At 38.9% G+C, this 20,474-nt stretch overlaps 1 protein-coding gene across 5 annotated transcripts in view; it reads left to right on the top strand.

Moving 5' to 3' along the window:
* The window catches only part of Gabra3 (gamma-aminobutyric acid (GABA) A receptor, subunit alpha 3), a 224,244-nt gene that overhangs the window by 139,370 nt on the left and 64,400 nt on the right, over positions 1–20,474 (top strand). For all 5 annotated transcript variants that reach the window (NM_001357815.1, NM_001357816.1, NM_001357814.1 and 2 more), the window contains 2 exons: positions 6,178–6,245; positions 16,251–16,471. In NM_001357815.1, the coding sequence (NP_001344744.1) occupies positions 6,178–6,245; positions 16,251–16,471 (289 nt within the window). The remainder of the gene's footprint in view (positions 1–6,177; positions 6,246–16,250; positions 16,472–20,474) is intronic.

The raw sequence follows: 20,474 nt of genomic DNA, 5'->3' as shown, positions 1-20,474 counted from the left end.
GAAACACTTTTATGAATTTTATCATTGGTTCTTAGGCATAGTCTTTGCTGATCCAAGTACAGAAATAGCTTAAAGGAGGACTGTGCTCAGAATGAGAGCCCAACTGTTTAAAACATAGTTCTATTCTCAGAGTCATGTTTTTGTTGATTAAGCTTGGGAGTAAATTGTGTCTTTTGGTAAATTGATTGTAGTGTTGATTATTATTAAATGATGTTTATAAACTCTTGTGGAAATGGAATGATTTCGGATGGGTGCAGTAGCTTTGAGCACATGGAACATGCTAGTGCCCTGGGAGAGGCATATACTATAGTAAGCCTTAGGGATGGCTTGGACAAGTGAGAAATGAAGATAAAAAGAAATTTTGGATCATACTCCATGGCTGTGTGAATAGAGTGAATATGATATAGATGCAAGAGAGTGTTTTATGCTTACCAATGGCAGAAAAGAAATACTAATATAGACTTCAAAATGTAACCAACTTATATATACATGTCAGATTATACATGTCAGATCTTATATGAGTTTTTTTTCTTATATTATCTGTGTTGTGTGTCAACCTGTGTCAGTTACGTTGGGCTGGAGTGGGACATTACAGTAATTATGAAGCAGGTTGAAATGGGTTTGATTGAGCTACAGTAGACTACAGTGGTTTATGCTGTGTTTGAGACAATTTTCTATGAAATGTCTAGTTGCACTTCAATAACATTATCAGAACTGATCCTGAGAAGAGAAACTCAGTAAAAGGTAACATCGCTCTCTGTTCTTCTGTTGTGTTCTGAATGCTTGTGTGTTTCTAAAATGTATGTATTGACATCTAATTTCCAATGGGGATAATACCAAGATATAGGGACTTTTCAAGTTGAATAGTTCAGCCTTCAATGGGAAAAGGGATTGTGTAATGGATTTTAGCATATTCTCTAATTCCTTCTATTATGTGAGGATACAGAGGGTATCACCCATGAAGAATTGTGGGGAGCGGGTGTGGCGGCAGTCCCAAAGGCGCCAGGGACTGCAGCTAAGTCATATGACTTGCACCTGACTTCCTCATATAAGACACAAACATCTTGAGTGCTGCGCAGGTGTACCAGGATACAGGTGAATCCAATTTGGTGGAGATTTGCCCCTGCTGCCCTGATTAGCTGAAGCCTCGTGACTGGTGAGGGGGCGTGGCCTGCGGTTCGTGGATGAGAGAGAGTATAAAAGGAGTGAGAGGCCCAGGGTTCGGGGGAGATATAAACAGGGGAGATATAAACAGGGGAGATATAAACAAGGGAGATATATGGAGAAAGAAGAAACAGGACTGAATAAATGTGTGCAGAAGGATCCTGTAGCAGCGTCGTTCTTCCTGGCCTGTTGAGTGCGCGCAACAAGTGGTGCCGAAACCCGGGAAAAGAAACATCTTCAGGCATGAGTGAAGACCCCCTGCTACAGGGAGGATTCAGAACTGCATCACGGGGAAGGAGTGGTTAATAAAAGTTCCCGTAAAACAGACTGTTGAGAAGGATCCGGCGTGGATTCAGAACTCTTCAGCTGGGGAACGGTACTGATGAAGAGAAAGAAGAAAGATGAAGACTGAATAAACTGCTGTTAGAAGGACTGGTGGTCGCATCGTTCTTGCTGGTCGAGAGCAGATGCGACAATTGGTGGCCCGTACAGGGAACCGACTCCCCCACCGAGTTCAGAACTTTCAGCAATCAGTGGTTGCCGGCAGGGTAAGTTCACAGTGAGTGAAACTTGCGACCCCAGGAGTTTGGGAAGGACCTGGGATAAAATAGAGGTGAGCATAAAGTTGCCAGGAAGTAGGCACAAAGTAACCCAGGAGTTTGGGAAGGACCTTGGATAAAATAGAGGCAAGTATAAAGTTGCCAGGAAGCAGGCACAAAGTAACGATAAGGTTCCTGGCTTTGGGACAAGTTAAGGTTCCTGGTTTTGGGACAAGTTAAGGAACTATGATAACCTCAGTGTAGTGATCAAGAGATCCTCGCTGTGTAGTTATGCTTTTTTCTCCCATTGACCCTTTGTGGGTAGGTCTGATAGTTTTGGTCTTGTTTGTTCTGATATATGGACTCTGTTACTGTTTGAAACTGTGTGTAGAGGCAGTCAAGACAGGTCAGAAAATCCTTACAGAGCAACAAGAAAGTATGTCAGAAGAGGAAAAGGGCTTAAAAAGAAAAAGGAAAAAGAAAGGAGACACAGTGTTATCAGGTGGACAGAAAGGACAAAATAAAAGAGCTGAGGCGGAGGAGGAAGGCGAATTAGCTTTTGCTCCCCCTCCCTATGCCTCCTCAGCAGCCATCTATGGGCAGACCTTCTGTCCGGAGGTCTGGAAAGAGGATAGATTCTCCTTGCTGGGATGTCCTATTTTCACTGATCAAGCTGAATTTGCATGGGATAGAGATATGCTGCTTGATCAAGGTAGATTTGCACAACAACAGACAGGATATCCAGTGCAGGTGTTTGAGAAGGTGAATCAGATTCCTATAAGGGCGTGGAAATCATTGCCTAACAGAGGGGAAGTTAGTGAAAACTTGACTCTCATATTGACTCCCCAGATGAACACACAGGTGATTGAGGTTATGGTCTCATTACCACGAGGTATTGTGTCCATCCCCCCTGGGGATCGACCAGATCAGGTGTTGACGTGGGCGAGAGGGTCTGTTTGTGTGTTTCCACAGGACCAGAGGGAACCTCTTTGGGTGCTGGAGAGATTGGTGAGACGCTACAAGAATGAGGCTCCTGATCCAGTTGCCCCTGTGGATGTGGTGGATGATCCCACAAGCACAAAGGATGGAGCCGAGATGAGAGATCCTTTCGGTATTCCAGAAGCCGATACCAGCTCGACATGACATTCAAATTTTTCCACGCTTTTTGATCCCTGAATTCCCCTTAAAGAGATAGCCCCTCTGGCTATCTATCCCTTGCTTCAGGGAAGATGAGCGGGGATGAGAGCCCTGGGATGTATGCTTGTTATAGTGTGTGTGTGTGTTTTGTGTTGGGCACATGTGTTAGGTGCAGAGTGTGCAGGCCCGCACTTTCGCCATGGTAGCATAGGCTTTTGCTGCAGTGGAGGCGGGACAATCTCCTCAGATTTGGTTTGCCACTCTAAAAGAAATTATGCTGCGTTATGCCGTGGGGTGCGAGGCTAAGCACTGCACAGAGGATAGCTTGCTGTTGGCATCCTGTGGAAGGTATGTCTGATTGCATGAAGGTTCAGTGTCCTAGTTCCCTTCCCCTAGGAAAAACGACACGGGAGCTGGCCAAGACCTCTCTGGGTGATGAGCCTAAGGGATGGTTTTGTGTAGGGCCCCTATGCTTGCACACTGGGGATCAGACCTCTACCTTCACCCATGAGGCTTGCTTGCAGCAATTAAGATCTGGCCATAAGTTAATTAACATCCTGGCCTTTTGATGCACCTGCCGCAAGCAAAACACAATCTCCCCAGGAGTGGCTTGGCATGATTGAGAGGTAGTCAGTGATAAGACTCCCTGGGCATGTCACCAACCTAAGACAGGGATCAAACCAATGCTGTTTGTCTCCCAAAGACGGGTAAGGGGCATGGCTGCGGGGGGCTATCTACAGACATTCTCTCTGCCAAAAAAGAAAAAAAGGGGGAATTGTGGGGAGCGGGTGTGGCGGCAGTCCCAAAGGCGCCAGGGACTGCAGCTAAGTCATATGACTTGCACCTGACTTCCTCATATAAGACACAAACATCTTGAGTGCTGCGCAGGTGTACCAGGATACAGGTGAATCCAATTTGGTGGAGATTTGCCCCTGCTGCCCTGATTAGCTGAAGCCTCGTGACTGGTGAGGGGGCGTGGCCTGCGGTTCGTGGATGAGAGAGAGTATAAAAGGAGTGAGAGGCCCAGGGTTCGGGGGAGATATAAACAGGGGAGATATAAACAGGGGAGATATAAACAAGGGAGATATATGGAGAAAGAAGAAACAGGACTGAATAAATGTGTGCAGAAGGATCCTGTAGCAGCGTCGTTCTTCCTGGCCTGTTGAGTGCGCGCAACAAAGAATAGACTCTCAGCAGCTATCAAGTAAGTCGATTGGAACTTTGATGTTAGACTTCCTAGTCTTCATTATAATGAGCTATGCTGTTCATAAATTACTAGTCTAAGATATATTTCTATAGTGGCAAATAGAACATCATTTTTTTAAATCAGATATTTTCTTTGTTTACATTTCAAATGTTATCCTCTTTCCTAGTTTCCCCTCCAAAAATCCCCTATCCCTTCCCCTTCCACCTGCTCCCCAACCCACCCATTCCCATTGCTGACCCTGGCATTCCCTTATACTGGGGCATAGAACCTTCACAGGACCTAGGGCCTCTCCTCCCATTGATGACCGACTAGCCCATCCTCTGCTACATATACAGCTAGAGCCACAAGTCTCACCATGTGTTTTAATTGGTGGTTTAGTTCCAAGGAACTCTGGAGGTACTGGTTAGTTCATATTGATGTCACTTCAGCTCCTTGAGTACTTTATCTAACTCCTTCATTGGGGACCCTGTGTTCTGTCCAAAGAATGATTGTGAATACCCACTTCTGCATTTGCCAGGTACTGGCATAGCCTCTTAGTAGACAGCTATATCAGGCTCCTGTCAGCAAGTTCTTGTTGGCATCCACAATAGTGTCTGGGTTTGGTGGTTCTTTATGGGATGGATCCCCAGGTGGGGTAGTCTCTGGATGGTCGTTCCTTCAGTCTCTGCTCCGAACATTGTCTCTGTAACTCCTTCCATGGTTATTTTGTTCCCCCTTCTAAGAAGGATTCTGAGCTTCTGGGCTGATATCCACTTATCAGTGAATGCATATCATGTGTGTTCTTTTATCCACTTATCAGTGAGTGCATATCATTGTGTGTTTCTTTGTGATTGGGTTATCTCACTTAGGATGATATCCTCCAGATCCATCTGTTTGTCTAAGAATTTCATAAATTCACTGTTTTTAATAGCTGCATAGTACTCCATTGTGTAAACGTACCACATTTTCTGTATCCATTCCTCTGTTGAGGGACATCTGGGAGAGCATCCTTTCTAATGACAAATATGTGAAGAGATTTATCCATTAATCTGAAAAAAAGTATTTAGTGACTAATTTCCAAGAAATAATCCCCTAGCTATACACTGAAGGTTCAAGGATAAAACATGGATGGCATATTAATCCCAGTACTTGGGAGGAAGAGGCAAGTAGATCTCTAAGTTTGAGGCCAATCTGGTCTATAGAGCAAGTTCCAGAACAGCCAGGGCCGCACAGAGAAACCCTGTCTCAAAAAAAAAAAAAAAAAAAAAAAAGAAAGAAAGAAAGAAAGAAAGAAAGAAAAGAAACAACAACAAAAAACCAAAAACCAAAACAAAACCACAAAGAAAATAAATAAAATAAATAATGAAAATTTAAAAATAAGACATGGATGGTGTCCACTAGAAGGCAGAAAAAGGAGCAGATATCAAAATAAAAGAAAATTGATATATAGTATATAATGTTACATCAGCTAGTTCCAAACTTCTGTTACTTGACTCAATAAAAGTTTCTCTTTCGTTACCAAAGTCCACTGTGGACAGACTGTGATGGCTGTACAGTTATCCTCCTTGGGCTCATCATCCTAGACTGTTCATTCTGGTGGTAGCACTCCACCAGTGAGTATTTGTTTCCATGCTCATCATGGAGTAGAGGGTCTAGTAGCACACATTAATTGTTCTTGCAAGTTACTATTTCTTACTATAACTGGAACCATTTGCTTTCTCCTCCCTGCTTTAGTTTTGAGGGAAGCGGGGATGCCACCATCCTGTGTTCTAGATGTGGAAAAGTGTTAGATTTTGGATTATCTTATTTTAATTGACCACAGGTAAGGGTAAGCCATTGTGAGAGCCCAGCAGGTGGAGATATCAGGGGCATTTTAACAGCTTCCTGTAAGTTTTGATGTTTGGGAATTCTGCTATCATCTTCAGTGTTATGTATAATGGTAGAAATTATACTTGAACCTAACGTGTACTCTACAAAGGAATAGCATATGTGAGACATAAGTACTTTGGGGGGGGGGAGGGCTATATGTGGCAGTGTTAGAAGTCCCTTCTCAGAAAGACCATGCCGGTTACAGTTCAGAGCACATCTGCACTGCACTCTTTGACCTAAGGAGACACTGGTTCATTTTTTTTTCTACTTTATTTTACTCAGATGCAGTGACTGAAGTGAAGACAGACATCTATGTGACCAGTTTTGGCCCTGTGTCAGACACTGATATGGTAAGTATAGCTCCTAAAAAAGGAAAAGAGAAAGATGATTCAGTGGGTGAAAGAAAACAAACTGCCATTTTTCATAGCAGATTCCTAGTTTATTTTCTAGGAGATATCTTGTCCCATAAATTCCTTACTAGCATTTTTGGGACAATTTTACTTTTTCCATGTGCCCTTTACTTGTATCCATAAATTACACTTAGCCACACAGACATACCTGTCTCTTCTTCCATATCTTTAAAAATTGGTTTAGTCCTCTATTGGCAATTTTCTGTCTCTTCACATTTTTCTGGCACCAGTACATGTTTGTCCAAACAGGTCATTTGAAGAAAGTGATGTTAGTTACTATTGTTAGTCAAGTAACCAATAAAGTGATTCAAGAAGTCTGTTCCATTCACTGAGGACGTGGATGGACCAAGTATTCCAGAGCTTGGATCTAAATCACTTTAAATGTTTTCCAGTTTTATAGGTGTGAGCAGAGGGAGAGCATAATCAGGCCCAAACAGTAGGGCAGTAGATAAATATGCACTGTATGTCTACTTTTAATGTGGCATGCCTAGCCCTTTTGGTGGGTGCTGAGGATCTGAACTCACATCACCCTGTACAGGTACTTTAGTAAATGACCTCTCCACCCTAAGAAAATGTAACTTTAAAATAAATTTTTTATGCATTTTCTCTTAAAATGCACACACACACCACATTTACTTGTTGCCACTCATTTATCCCCATCCACAAATGCATTCACGTAAATGTATACATATTCTCCAATCACAGAGATTTCCCACAGCCCACGTGCACATATACTTGCATACAGCTTTCTGAACCCAGAGATGTCAATGGCACATACACATAGTCTTTTTCACCTGGCTTCTTGTTTCTTTGTTTTCCAAGACTGGTTATTTTCATTTTATATCCTTCAATGGTATTGTTAAAGCAGCAAGAACTTATCACCAACAACAGAGTACATGAAAAAGTAAATGAAACCTAATTCAAAGTACAAGAAATGAATTGGAAACTGGATGTAATTGTGATTTTTTTAGACGTCATGATTGAACAGGTCATGATAACTCTGCAATAAATGGGGTGAAATAATACATGGCTCCTCAGTACTAATATCAACACTGAGACATCAAAAGACTTTTTCCCAACTTGAGTGAATTAAGGCCATATGCCTTTCTGTAACTATCTACTATTAGCAGTGATTAGGCCATTTTCATGATCAGATTTATGGGAAGGTGGCACAAAGGTGGCCATGACAGACAGAATGGCTCCAAATAATTTAGTGAAAAGGCACTTTCACATTGAGGCTGTCTATCTCTTTACAGCAAAAAACAAATCTTGACAGATGGAAAAATTCTTCATGGTACCCCACGACCTTTTTAAAAACATAGTTGTTGTTGTTGTTGCTGTTGTATAGCCGGTTTTCTTTAATTTTTGTTTTATACATTGTGATGGTTTGTATATTCTTGGACCAGGGAGTGGCACCATTTGGAGGTGTAGCCTTGTTGGAATAGGTATGACCTGGTTGGAGTAGGTGTGTCACTGTGGGTGTGGGCTTAAGACCCTCACCCTAGTTGCCTGGAAGTCAGTCTTCCACTAGCAGCCTTTGGATGAAGGTATAGAACTCTCAGCTCCTCCTATGCCATGTCTGCCTGGATACTGCCATGCTCCCACCTTGATGATGGACTGAACATCTGAACTTGTAAGCAAGCCCCAATTAAATGTTTTTTTTGTTGTTGTTGTTTGTTTGTTTTTTTTAATGAGACTTGCTTTGGTCATGGTGTCTGTTCACAGCAGTAAAACCCTAACCAAGATGTACATTTTTTAAAATCAAAATATAGTTGCATCACTGTTCCATTCCCTTTCTTTCCTTTCTGCCTATCCCAATCCCTTCCTCCAACTGCTTCCATGTGCCCTTCTCCATTCTCATATTGATAGCCTCTTCTTTCCCTATTATTATTGCTAATATCCTTTGAAGTTAGTGTCCACTGTGGAGGCTGGGGACCTGTTAAATAGGAAAGTTTAGATGTTAGTTCTAGGTATTGCTCACCCTTTCCTGAAGGATTCACTGACTGCTGAAACTAAGGTAACAAGTAACAGTTGGAGATCTTCCTGGGAAATACAATGTGCATCCAATTAATGATGGAAGTAAATAATATAGTCATAGAACTGACCATCTAGCTTAATGCAAAAAATAATCCAGAAGTTTGAGGGAAGGGGATACATATTACACATTATAGTCATAATACTTGATAGTAAATTCAAGTAATATATATTCTGCTTTGACAAATGCTTATGGGAATTGTGCAAAGATATCAAAACTTCTAAATATCACAAAGAAAAGAGTGGTCATTAAGAAGAAAACAAAAGTTCAGGGAAGGATTACCTTATTGATAGTGATAGATTTAAAATCTGTTCCTCTCTAGCACTGCAAAGAGGCTATGGCCACGTAAGATCCTTCAAGGATCACAGTGGATTGGCCTAGTTTGAATGCCTCTCATTTTATTGCCATAAGTATATTTTCCGATGTAACCAATAAATGCCTATATTCATGATTTTCTTCCTAGGAGTCCATGATCAGTTCTCTCCTGGGGTTTGTGTAATATTCATAGTCAGGCCACATGCATATACTTGGAAAACCATTTTAAGAGCCACACATCACTGAAAAAATTGCTGTGGATTAACATATGCATAATATCTCCAAATGCATAACAATGGAGAGAATGGAAATTAAAGAAGGAACTCAAAATTGGAAAGATCACAAGACTTTCACTTTAATTCATTTGTCATGGTTGTTGAACCCCATACTCTGCTAAATAGGCATGGGCCTTGCAAGCCTTTTTTCTGGTGCTTGCTTTGACATGGCATTGTTCAAGAGTTGAAGCCTATGTAGGAAAAGTATTAAGTAACTTTCCCAGAGGGCAAACTTAGTCTTATTATCTGGAAGATTTGATTTAAGTGCCTCGGAAAACAACAGAACTCATTTGTCAATTTGGACACAACCATCCTTAGAAAATATGTAAGGGCTCAATTTGTAAAGAAGTAATTGATTGCATTTTTAGAATGGTTAGGTCAAAATCAGATTGCTTTGGATCAAAGGTTGTGGGATACCTAAGGAACAAACAGTTACTGTCTGATTTTTCTCCATCAGCTTTGAGTCTGGACAAGAACAAATCTATAAAAATTGATTTATATAGTCTAAATTTTAAAACTGATTAATTAATGGAACTATCCTTAAAGTATGTCTTATTATTAAAAAATAACTATTAGGTACAGATAAAAAGTCCTTTATACATTGAAAGCAATTCCTTTTGATACATTTAATTTGAATTAAGTTAACCACTACAAATTATTATGATATCCATTTTCCATCCTTTCATCAATTCTTTTGTTTGTGTGCTCTGCTCTTAGGTTTCTTTTTATTTTAAAATAAACTTAATCATATGATAAAATTGGACAAGTGTCCAGTAAACATGTTTGAGTTTTTTTGTCATTTATTTATTTATTTATTTATTTCACTCCAGATTTTATTCTGCCCCCCCCCGTTCACCCTCTGACTGTTCATTCCACATCTCATACCTCCTTCCCACCCCCTGTCTCCACAAGGATGTCCCTATCACCCACCTCCACCTCTACCCCACCTGACCTCGAAACTCCCTAGGACCTCCAATCTCTTGAGGGTTAGGTACATCATCTCTGAATGAACACAGACCTGGAATTCCTCTACTGTATGTCTGTTGGGGGCCTCATATCAGCTGGTGTATGCTGTCTGTTTGGTGGTCAAGTGTTTGAGAGATCTCGGGGGTTCAGGTTAATTGAGACTGCTGGTCCTCCTACAGGATCGCCCTTCTCCTCAGCTTCTTTCAGCCTTCCCTAATTCAACAACAGGGGTCAGCTGCTTCTGTCCATTGGTTGGGTGCAAATATCTACATCTGATTCTTTCAGCTGTTTGTTGGGTCTTTCAGAGGGCAGTCATGATAGGTCCCTTTTTCTGAGCGCTCCATAGCCTCAGTAATAGTGTCAGGTCTTGGGACCTCCCCTTGAGCTGGATCCCACTTTGGGCCTGTCACTGGACCTTCTTTTCCTCAGGCTCCTCTCCATTTCCATCCCTGAAGTTCCTTCAGACAAGAACAAATATGGGTCAGAGTCTTGACTGTGGGATGGCAACCCCATCCCTCACTTGATGCCCTGCGTTTCTTTAGGGTATGTGCTTACATATAAACTTTGCAATTCATATAATCCTTTTTTATTTAAAAGTTTTCAGGTCAAATAGTTTTGTGATGTGCCAATTTACAATCCCATTATCACTGTACAATGGTTCCATTTCTATAAATTTTCTTGTTTCAAATTGTCACACTTTATATTTGATACTTTTATGGACATGAAATAAAACCTGATTGATTATATTCACATTTTCCTGGTTAAGGAAAATAAGGGTTAACAATGTTTCCAAAATATGATACACCCCTGTAACCAAATATAACAAATATCCTATATCTTTGTGCTGTCACTTTAAGAAAGAATTTATTACATTTATTCAAGTGTGTGGAAGTCAGAGGACAACATGGAGTCAGTTCTCTCCCTCTCCCTTGTGGCTCCCAGGAATCAGTTAAGATATCAAGCTTTGTGGCTGTTCTTCTCTGAACCACAGTGCTGGCCCCCATTTTGCCACTTTTCTTTCTTTTTTTTTTCAATTTTTTATTAGATATTTTCTTCATTTACATTTCAAATGCTATCCTGAAAGTCCCCCATACCCTCCCCCCCCCCACTTCCCTACCCACTCACTCCCACTTCTTGGCCCTGGCGTTCCCCTGTACTGGGGCATATAAAGTTTGCAAGACCTAGGGGCCTCTCTTTCCAGTGATGGCTGACTAGGCCATCTTCTGCTACAAATGCAGCTAGAGACACGAGCTCTGGGGGTACTGGTTAGCTCATATTGTTGTTCCACCTATCGGGTCGCCGACCCCTTTAGCTCCTTGGGTACTTTCTCTAGCTCCTCCATTGGGTTTCTTTTTAAAAATAATTTACTTTTTATTGAAAACACATTCTTCTCTCATATAACACATTCTGACCAGTTTCCTTTCCCTTTTCTCACTTTTAAATTGAGATTTATTTTTTATGATTGCTTTCACACGCATGCACCTCTCTCTCTCTCTCTCTGTATGTGTGTCTGTGTGTGTGTGAAGGAGAGAAAGACAGAGGGAGTGAGAGTTTGCACATGTTCACATGCACATTTAGTTAAGTGATGATTTCTAAGTCATTAGAGTGATTCTAGGTTCAAGAAATGATGAAAATTTGGTATTGATTCTTAATTTTACAGGGTAAGACTCACAATTATGTGATTTCCTAGAAAGGTCAGATGACAGATAATTCTGATTAGAGAACATGGCATACATCCACTTGATATTCCATTCTTTTTTTCAGGATGCATTTTATTTTTAAAAATATGGAGTATAGGGCTAGAGAGATGGCTCAGTGGTTAAGAGCACTGACTGCTCTTCCAGAGGTCCTGAGTTCAATTCCCAGCAACTGCATGGTGGCTCACAACCATCTGAAACAGGATCTGATGCCTTCTTCTGGTGTGTCTGAAGACAGCAACAGTGCACTCATATACGTAAAATAAATAAATAAATCTTTAAAAATATGGAGTATTAAAAATAAAAAATAAAGAAATAAAATAATATTCACAAATAAAAACAACAACAACAACAGTTCAACATCATTATGTATCAGGGAAATGAAAATTAAAACTAATTTGAGATTTTTTACGGGATGCATGTTTATGAACATAATTGAAAATGTACAACTTCCCTTTGACCTATATTAAGATGACTTTTTGTCCTCTAATATTTCTGTTTATTTGCATTAATCCATAATCCAGTGTTAGACTATCTTTACATTCATTGGAAAAATTAACTGTGCCTTGATGTAATATTTTGATTCATTACTTAGTTTGTTATACTATGATTTTATGTATTGCCTATGATCACAGGTGTTCACAAATTCAAATGTTGCTCATTTTTGCTATTACTCTTGTCCAGACCACAGTTACTTTTAGCTCATGAAATTGAAAGAAGCTCTTAGCTGACTTCCTTGCCTCTGTTTTTATTTAATTAATACTTAATGTACATATGAGTTATAGTGTGATGATTCACCACATACATATGATGTGCATTGATCAAATCAAACTTAATTTTAATTCCTTCTTTCTTTATTTGTTGGTGCTCACTTTCCACAATGATTTCCACATTCATTTCTTATTTGTGAGATGTTTTAAAACTAGTGTTTTTAAAGCCATCTTTGCCTGTCTGTCAGTCTATCTTACTTGTACTATTTCTTTGTGTTTCCTATTTAATTTTGCTCTTGTATGGATTGTCCATTTTTAAGTTTACTTTGGGTGTGTTCTGTGGTCCTTCCAGAATCTTAAGATACTTTCACCCATTGATTTTTCTTTTTCTTATTATTGTCTTTAAATCTTCTGTGTCAATATTATTCCAAGTGCCACTTTAGAAAGCTAAAACAAGACTTCAGATGTAAACATTTATCACTTCCAATCAGAGGTAAGTATTCTTTCTAGTATCTCATTTTTTTCTGGCAGGTTAGTATGTCTTAAATTGACAAGACTGTGGGTATTCATTATTCCATGCTTAATCATTGGGTTTTAATTTTAAGTATAATTACAAATTTGATTGGGCTTTTATTTATTGAGAAATTATGTGTTTGTTTATTTTCTATGCAATTTAATTTTTGACTTGTGCATTTTGGTTATATATTGTTAATACATGTAGAATAGAGACTTTTAACACTTTTAAGTGTTGTGAAAAGTAAGAAATGAAGGGATTTTTCAATTTTGTTTCAAGAATTTCATACATGAATACTATATTTACATAATTTCCCTCTATGTTTCTCCCTCAGCTCCTCTCATGTTCCCTCATTCCGTCTTAAAGTTTTTACTTTTTCTTTAATTGTACACACACACATAGACACATATACACACAATGTACCCACACATACACATATAATGCACTGAATCCATATACAGTTGCTCAAATGTGTGTGTGTGTTAAGTGTTGACCACTTTAGATCAGATAACCTATCAAGTGGCTTATTCCTGAACAAAAAGAATGAAATAGACTCAAGAAAATAGAAACATCTCTCATACTCATGGATTAGCAGAATTTGTATTGTGAAAATGACAATCATACCCAAATCATTCTATGGATTCAATGTATTCCTGATCAGGATTCAATATATTTCTGATCAATCACCAGATATTTCTCCCAGAATTAGATTTTTAAAAAATCCAAAAATTCATATTGAACCACAAAAGACTCCAGAAAGCCAATGCCATGTCAAGCAGCATGAACAATGCTGGAAGGATTAGCATTCCAATTTCTAGCTCTATTATTTCTAACAGAATGATCAAAAGACTTATGTTTTCCACTTGAGGTGCTCCTTTTAAAAATCTAGAATGATACTTTATTGAAAGGCAAATGTTTATTACATAGTCCATCTTGTATATATTGTGTATTTTTGATCATTCTCAAATGCATGGGTATCATCTCAGGTGTACTATTTTATGTCTTCTGAGCTTTACCCTAATCTCTTTTATATTTGATTCATTCACTTTCCTTATTTTCATAGAATTGAAACATTTGTTTTCCCCTAATTTTTGTATTTTATATTCTTTTAATTACATTCATAAGTGATTACCTTAAATATTAGCATATATACTTAACAATCAAATGATTTTTTATGTCTCCATTCTCCTTCCAAATCTTTTTTTTTAAAGATTTACTTATTTATTATATGTATGTACACTGTAGCTGTCTTCAGACACTCCAGAAGAGGGAGTCAGATCTTGTTACCGATGGTTGTGAGCTACCATGTGGTTGTTGGGATTTGAACTCCGGACCTTCGGAAGAGCAGTCAGGTGCTCTTACCCACTTAGCCATCTCACCAGCCCCTCCTTCCAAATCTTATAAGACTGTATTACCTCAAATGTTTTGCTACCTCCTTCCAGGGAACCTGTTCCAGTTAGTTTTTCTACCTTATTTCTTAGCAATTATTAGCCATTTTTAAAGCTTATGCATTTGCCAGTACTGATTCCATGTTACATATTCATAAGAGTTTCACTTATCACTACAGGGAGATATTCTTTTAGAAGTCATTTTATGAGTATTTATTTAATCATTTACTTATAATTGTGCATAGAGAGCATACTTTATATTAGGTAGAGTTAGCTAGATGCTAAAGAAATTGTAGTGAGCAGAAAATAAGTCCCTATCAGAATAGAATTTCCAGCTTGTTGAAGTGAAGAAGAAAAATAACAAACGGTCAGGAGAGGAGGCTTGCTATTTGTTCATGGTAAAATGATCAAAGACTGTCTCTTTACTGTACAGTACGACAAAACTGAATTCTCCAAATGCTGTGGGGAAGCTAGCCATAAAAAAGGCTAGAGTTAAAATGTCTCTTGAGTACTAAATTCTAGGTCTTACTGTACTTGTGTAGAATTAGCTTTAAGCCGATCTAGCTCTATCAGCTATAGAATCCAGGCATAACACTTTTCTGCTATCTGGCATGTCCAAGATATATTTCCTTCCTTCCTTCCTTCCTTCCTTCCTTCCTTCCTTCCTTCCTTCCTTCCTTCCCTCCCTCCCTCCCTCCCTCCCTCCCTCCCTCCCTCCCTCCCTCCTTTCTTTCTTTCTTTCTTTCTTTCTTTCTTTCTTTCTTTCTTTCTTTCTTTTTATTAGATATTTTCTTCATTTACATTTCAAATGCTATCCCAAAAATCATCTATACCACCCCCCCCCACCCTGCTCCCCAACCAACCCACTCCCACTTCTTGGCCCTGTCATTCCCCTGTACTGGGCATATGATCTTCTCAAGACCAAGGACCTCTCCTCCCATTGATGGCCAACTAGGCCATCCTTTGCTACATATGCAACTAGAGACACAGCTCTGGGGTGTATTTGTAATATATTTCCATTCTCTTTTTGGCTTCTTATTACTTTGAAGAAGTCTGATGTCAACCAAATTTGACTAGCTCTTTATAGGTAATATGCCTTTTCAGTTTTGTTCATGTGGTCTTCCTTTTGCTAGTCTTTGAGTCTGCTGTGTGCTAGATTGGCTTACCTCTAATCTATTGACTTTTTACCTCATTATGGTCTGTTAAATCTCAGGATGCATCTATTTCAATAGTTCTGGAAAAGTTCATCCATTTTTATATTGGAATTTTTTCCTCCCTCTCCTTCTCTATTCCGTCGTGTTTTGAATCTTTACACAATTATGGGGTAGTTCAACTTTCTTCCAGGGTTTGAAGTAGATGATACACTCATTTGGGGGAACCCATCCTTCTGTGGCACTATTGCTTCCAGAAGTATCACACTCAGTATTCTAGATTTTCTGCCAACTTGGCCAGTAATTTTGCATATACCAGGAGAATTCTAGATTTGGAGGTCATGTTGAAGGAAGAAACTTTTTAAAAAGAAAAAATAAAGGAAAGAAATGGCTTCCTGGGTGAGGATGTCACTTTATATGCATGAGGACCTATTTGGTTCTTCTGAACACATATAAAAAGCTGGAGCTCAGACTCAGATGAAATTTGTATTAAAATACATGTTTTGCTTTTATGGTAACACTTGTAATGACCTCTAATGTTCATGTGAGATCATTCATAAATAAAGACAAAGAGGTATTTTTTTTAACTAGAGATATCATAGCACAGAGAAGAAAAGTCTTTTGCTCAGCTTTTATTATATGTAGAGGATGACTTTTTAAATAAAATATGTGTTAAACATATGGTTAGATATATGTATCATCTGCAATTTTTAAATATGGCAATAATTTTCAGACATTGTAATTTGTCATACTCACCAGTAAATACTTCTAATAGACTCCTCTTCTCTTTCACAGAAAACATTTCAGTTAAGATTTGCCAAGGGCATTGCTGATCCACATCAGAATCCTACAAAACATTGCTTCACTCTTTCTTTCTTGCTCTCTCTGTTCTAGGAATATACTATTGATGTATTTTTTAGACAGACATGGCATGATGAAAGACTGAAATTTGATGGACCAATGAAGATCCTTCCACTGAACAATCTTCTGGCTAGTAAGATATGGACTCCTGATACCTTCTTCCACAATGGTAAAAAATCAGTGGCTCACAATATGACCACACCCAACAAGCTGCTCAGACTGGTAGATAATGGGACCCTCCTCTATACAATGAGGTAAGAGAATGATAACACACACCAGAATATAGTGGAGCTAGGACTTAAATTGGAAGTTGTGGATTTTAGGTTATATATCAAAAATTCCTTTGGTTTATCACAATTAAATGTTTTCTTTCATAACAGTTGCCATGGTCATAGTGTCTCTTCATAGCAATAGAACAGTGACAAGAAAAATGTCATGACATTTTGACGTCAAAAAGGATTAATTTTGGAAGCATTTGCAATATAATATTCTTTGCTCTAACAAAGAAATTTTCTTGGTTCTTGTTCTTACATTTTGTATTTTTTGATAGCTTCACTGTTATCAGTTTATACTTCCTTAACCTTGTGCCCATATTAATGAATATAAATTATGAGTTATTAAGATAACCTGATTCTAACAGGTAAATGTAAACATGCAATTATAGGTTCATCCAGAATTCTAAACAACTACTGCAATAGTCCAAGTGGATCCTTCTATCTTACAAGCTGGCAACAGACCTTTACAGTTTATATTTGATGCTAATTTGTAGGCATGAAGAATGCAAAAGTCATGGGATCATGCAGGCTTCATCTAAGATTTCAAAGGAAAGATAAGGAGGCCAGGAGATAAATTCCCTGTGAGTAACCTTGAGAGGGTGTTATGTGTATCTGTGAGAGTGAAGCTGAAAATGCAGGAATTTATACATGCCCAGAAAATATAATTCTGCAGAAGAAAATTTCTGGTCTGACTAGAGCCAGTCCAAAGTAGCCATAGAGGCTGTAACTGGAAAATTCATAAGAGTCAAGGCTGCCTGAGTCCTTTCTGGACATGGGATTCTAAACACAGAGGTATAGAAAAGTATTCCCTAGCTGAAGGGATTTGCAGCCCCATATGAGGAACAACAATATGAACTAACCAGTAACCCCAGAGCTCCCTGGGACTAAACCACCAACCAAAGAAAACACATGGAGGGACTCAGGGCTCCAGCTGCATATGTAGCAGAGGATGGCCTAGTAGGCCATCAATGGGATGAGAGTCCCTTGCTCCTGTGAAGGTTCTATGCTCCAGTATAGGGGAATGCCAGGGCTGGGAAGTGGGAGTATGTGGGTTGGGAAGCAGGGGGAGGGGGAAGGGATAGGGGATTTTCAAAGGGGAAACCAGGAAAGAGGATAACATTTAAAATGTAAATAAAGAAAATATCTAAAAAAAAAAAAAAAAAGCATCCCCTACTGAGCTTTGGTCTTTTCATTTGCCAGATCCCCCTGTCCATGATCCTAATTATCCTGTTTTAAAATGGGGATATTTTAATTTGTGTCATTTTACATTGGAAGATTTTTTTCATCTTAAAGGAGGTCAGAATTAAGAGTTTGTCTCACAAAAGGATGGACCATCTAGAGATTGCCATACCCGGGGTTCCATCCCATAATCAGCCTCCAAACGCTGACACCATTGCATACACTAGCAAGATTTTGCTGAAAGGACCCAGATAGAGCTGTCTCTGGTGAGGATATGCGGGGGCCTAGCAAACACAGAAGTGGATGCTCACAGTCAGCTATTGGATGGATCACAGGGCCCCCAATGGAGGAGCTAGAGAAAGTACCCAAGGAGCTAAAGGGGTCTGCAACCCTATAGGTGGAACAACAATATGAACTAACCATTCCTCCCGGAGCTCGTGTCTCTAGCTGCATATGTATCAGAAGATGGCCTAGTCAGCCATCAGTGGAGAGGCCCATTGGTCTTGCAAACTTTATATGCCTCAGTACAGGGGAATGCCAGGGCCAAGAAGTGGGAGTGGGTGGGTAGGGGAGTGTGTGGGGGAGAGGGTATGGGGGACTTTTGGGATAGCATTGGAAATGTAAATGAAGAAAATACCTAATTAAAAAAAAGTTTGTCTCAAGTATCAGTAAAGAATTTGGCCCTTTCCTCAGTGTTCAAACTTAAGAGAAAGTATTAATGTAGTTTAGATGAAATGTATAGTGTTAGATGAAATTATGTATGATCTTGCCATAACTTTATTCAGAAGTTACGTATGGCTTGAGGAGATGTGTTTGAGTATCAAAGTTAACAAGCACGGACTTGTGTTGAATAATCTTGATTGCCATCTTAGTAGAAATTGAAGAGTGCCTGGGAGAGTGGTAAAGAACATCTCTGTGTATGGGCCAAGTATTCTTCAAAAAATGAACTAAGCTATATTGGCAGTGACAATCCATAAAATGAGGATGGAATTATTTATAGGCACTGTAAATATTGATAAATGTGGCAAAAGATTTGATAGTTTTAAAAAGACAAGAATCAATGCTAGAACACTGTACTATCAAGAACTCTTTACAATCACCAGCATCTATATCACAGGAAGACAGTTCTTGACATTATTCTAGTCACTGAACTTTTATAAAGTTCATAACTACTTTAAGGCCAAGGGACTATTATTTCTAACTTAGAGATGAAGAAATTGAGAAAAAATGGAGGAAAGAAAAGCAGTGTTATATAACATCTATACAGTAGTTAAAGGTCAGGTTCTATTTTTTTCTGACTGGAGAGTCTAGTACATATTTGTAAGATAGAACAAAAAGAGCAGAACAAAAGATAAATTCTGAAGACAGTGCATAAATAACATTTTTATGACAGAGAAATGCATAAGGGTTAGCATCAAAACTACAGTTATTTTTTTCACTATGTGTGAAAATATGTATGCTTAAAAGGAGGTAGAGAGAATGGGAAAGGCATTTGAATGCATGGGATATAAAAGAATTTGGGTATAATAGAACATCAGAATAGTAATAGATGGGAGAGAGTCACAATTGTATTAAAGTGGATGGAAAAAAAAGATTTTGGTAGTACATTGTATTTAACACCTTTGTGAGTACATTACACATAAGCAAAAGACACAATGATATAATGAAGTTAATAGGATGATAAACTAGGTATGTTTATTGTTAAAAATCTGAACAGTAATATAATTTAAAAGGAACAGAAAATGATAGGAAGGAATGAAAATGTGAACAATAGAGCAGAGAATGAATTAAAATAGTAAAGGAGAATCTTGCAGAGGATTAGGGTTCCATATTCAGAACCTCAGGCAGCTTATAATTGCCTATAGCTTCAAGAGATCTGCCACCCTCTTCTGACCTCTACCAGTGCTTCACTCAAATGCACACCCCTCTGCTCTCACACATACACAAATAAAAATAAATATTCTATAATATAGATTTGAGTTTTGGAGAAAAGGGAGGCAGAGAAGACAAGTGAGGATGTAAATACTGAATGATGAACAGAAAACACAAAGACTCATCTTGAGGAAGACCAGCGATGAAGCAGAGCAAATTCTTAGTCACCAGAAAGGAGAGTTAATAGGAAGAGGATAGCTATTCAGGTCTCTCTACCCTGAAGCAGACAAGAAGGCGAGGCTTTCTGTGTACAGGAATAATGCCTTTATGCGTATTTTGAGTATAGGAGGGAGGAAGTACAGACGTACAGAAGGTTGATGAAACCATTATTTTCCCAGCACAGCAGAGAGTACACCTTAGATCCCAGAAGGTGGGCGGAAGAGAAATGAGGTTCAAAACTCTGAGGTAAAATCTTGGCTCTTTTTATGGCTCCACAAGTGATTCATCTAGTGACCTTCACGAGTCACAAGCTGTTTCCTTTTTTCAGTTCTTCATTTAATAACCCTGGCTGCTGCCTGCCTTGCAGCAACATACAAAGTAGAAATTGAATAAGGCCTGCAGACCATTTAGAATTTTTCAGAAAGACTCATTTCTGTAGCACTGTTATTATTGTTGTGATGTTCATGAATTTTATTCTGGATTCCATGAGAACACTACGAAGGGAGGACAGCTGCTCAGAAAAATTGAACCAGGTCTTTCATGAGTGTGTTTCAGGGTGACCATGAAATGTAGACTAAGCCCTATTATCTACTGCTTACCTCAGCTGCACACATACTAATATTGGAACAACATATAGAAGTTTCACAAAACTAGCCCAAGATGATAGCCATTTAGGATACTATTTAGGAACTATTCTAAACTACCCAAGTTA

This window comes from Mus musculus, chromosome X, assembly GCF_000001635.26.
Source record: "Mus musculus strain C57BL/6J chromosome X, GRCm38.p6 C57BL/6J".
Taxonomy (NCBI): domain Eukaryota; kingdom Metazoa; phylum Chordata; class Mammalia; order Rodentia; family Muridae; genus Mus; species Mus musculus.
Note: the sequence above shows the minus strand (reverse complement) of the source record. Positions and strands in the feature narration are given on the sequence as shown.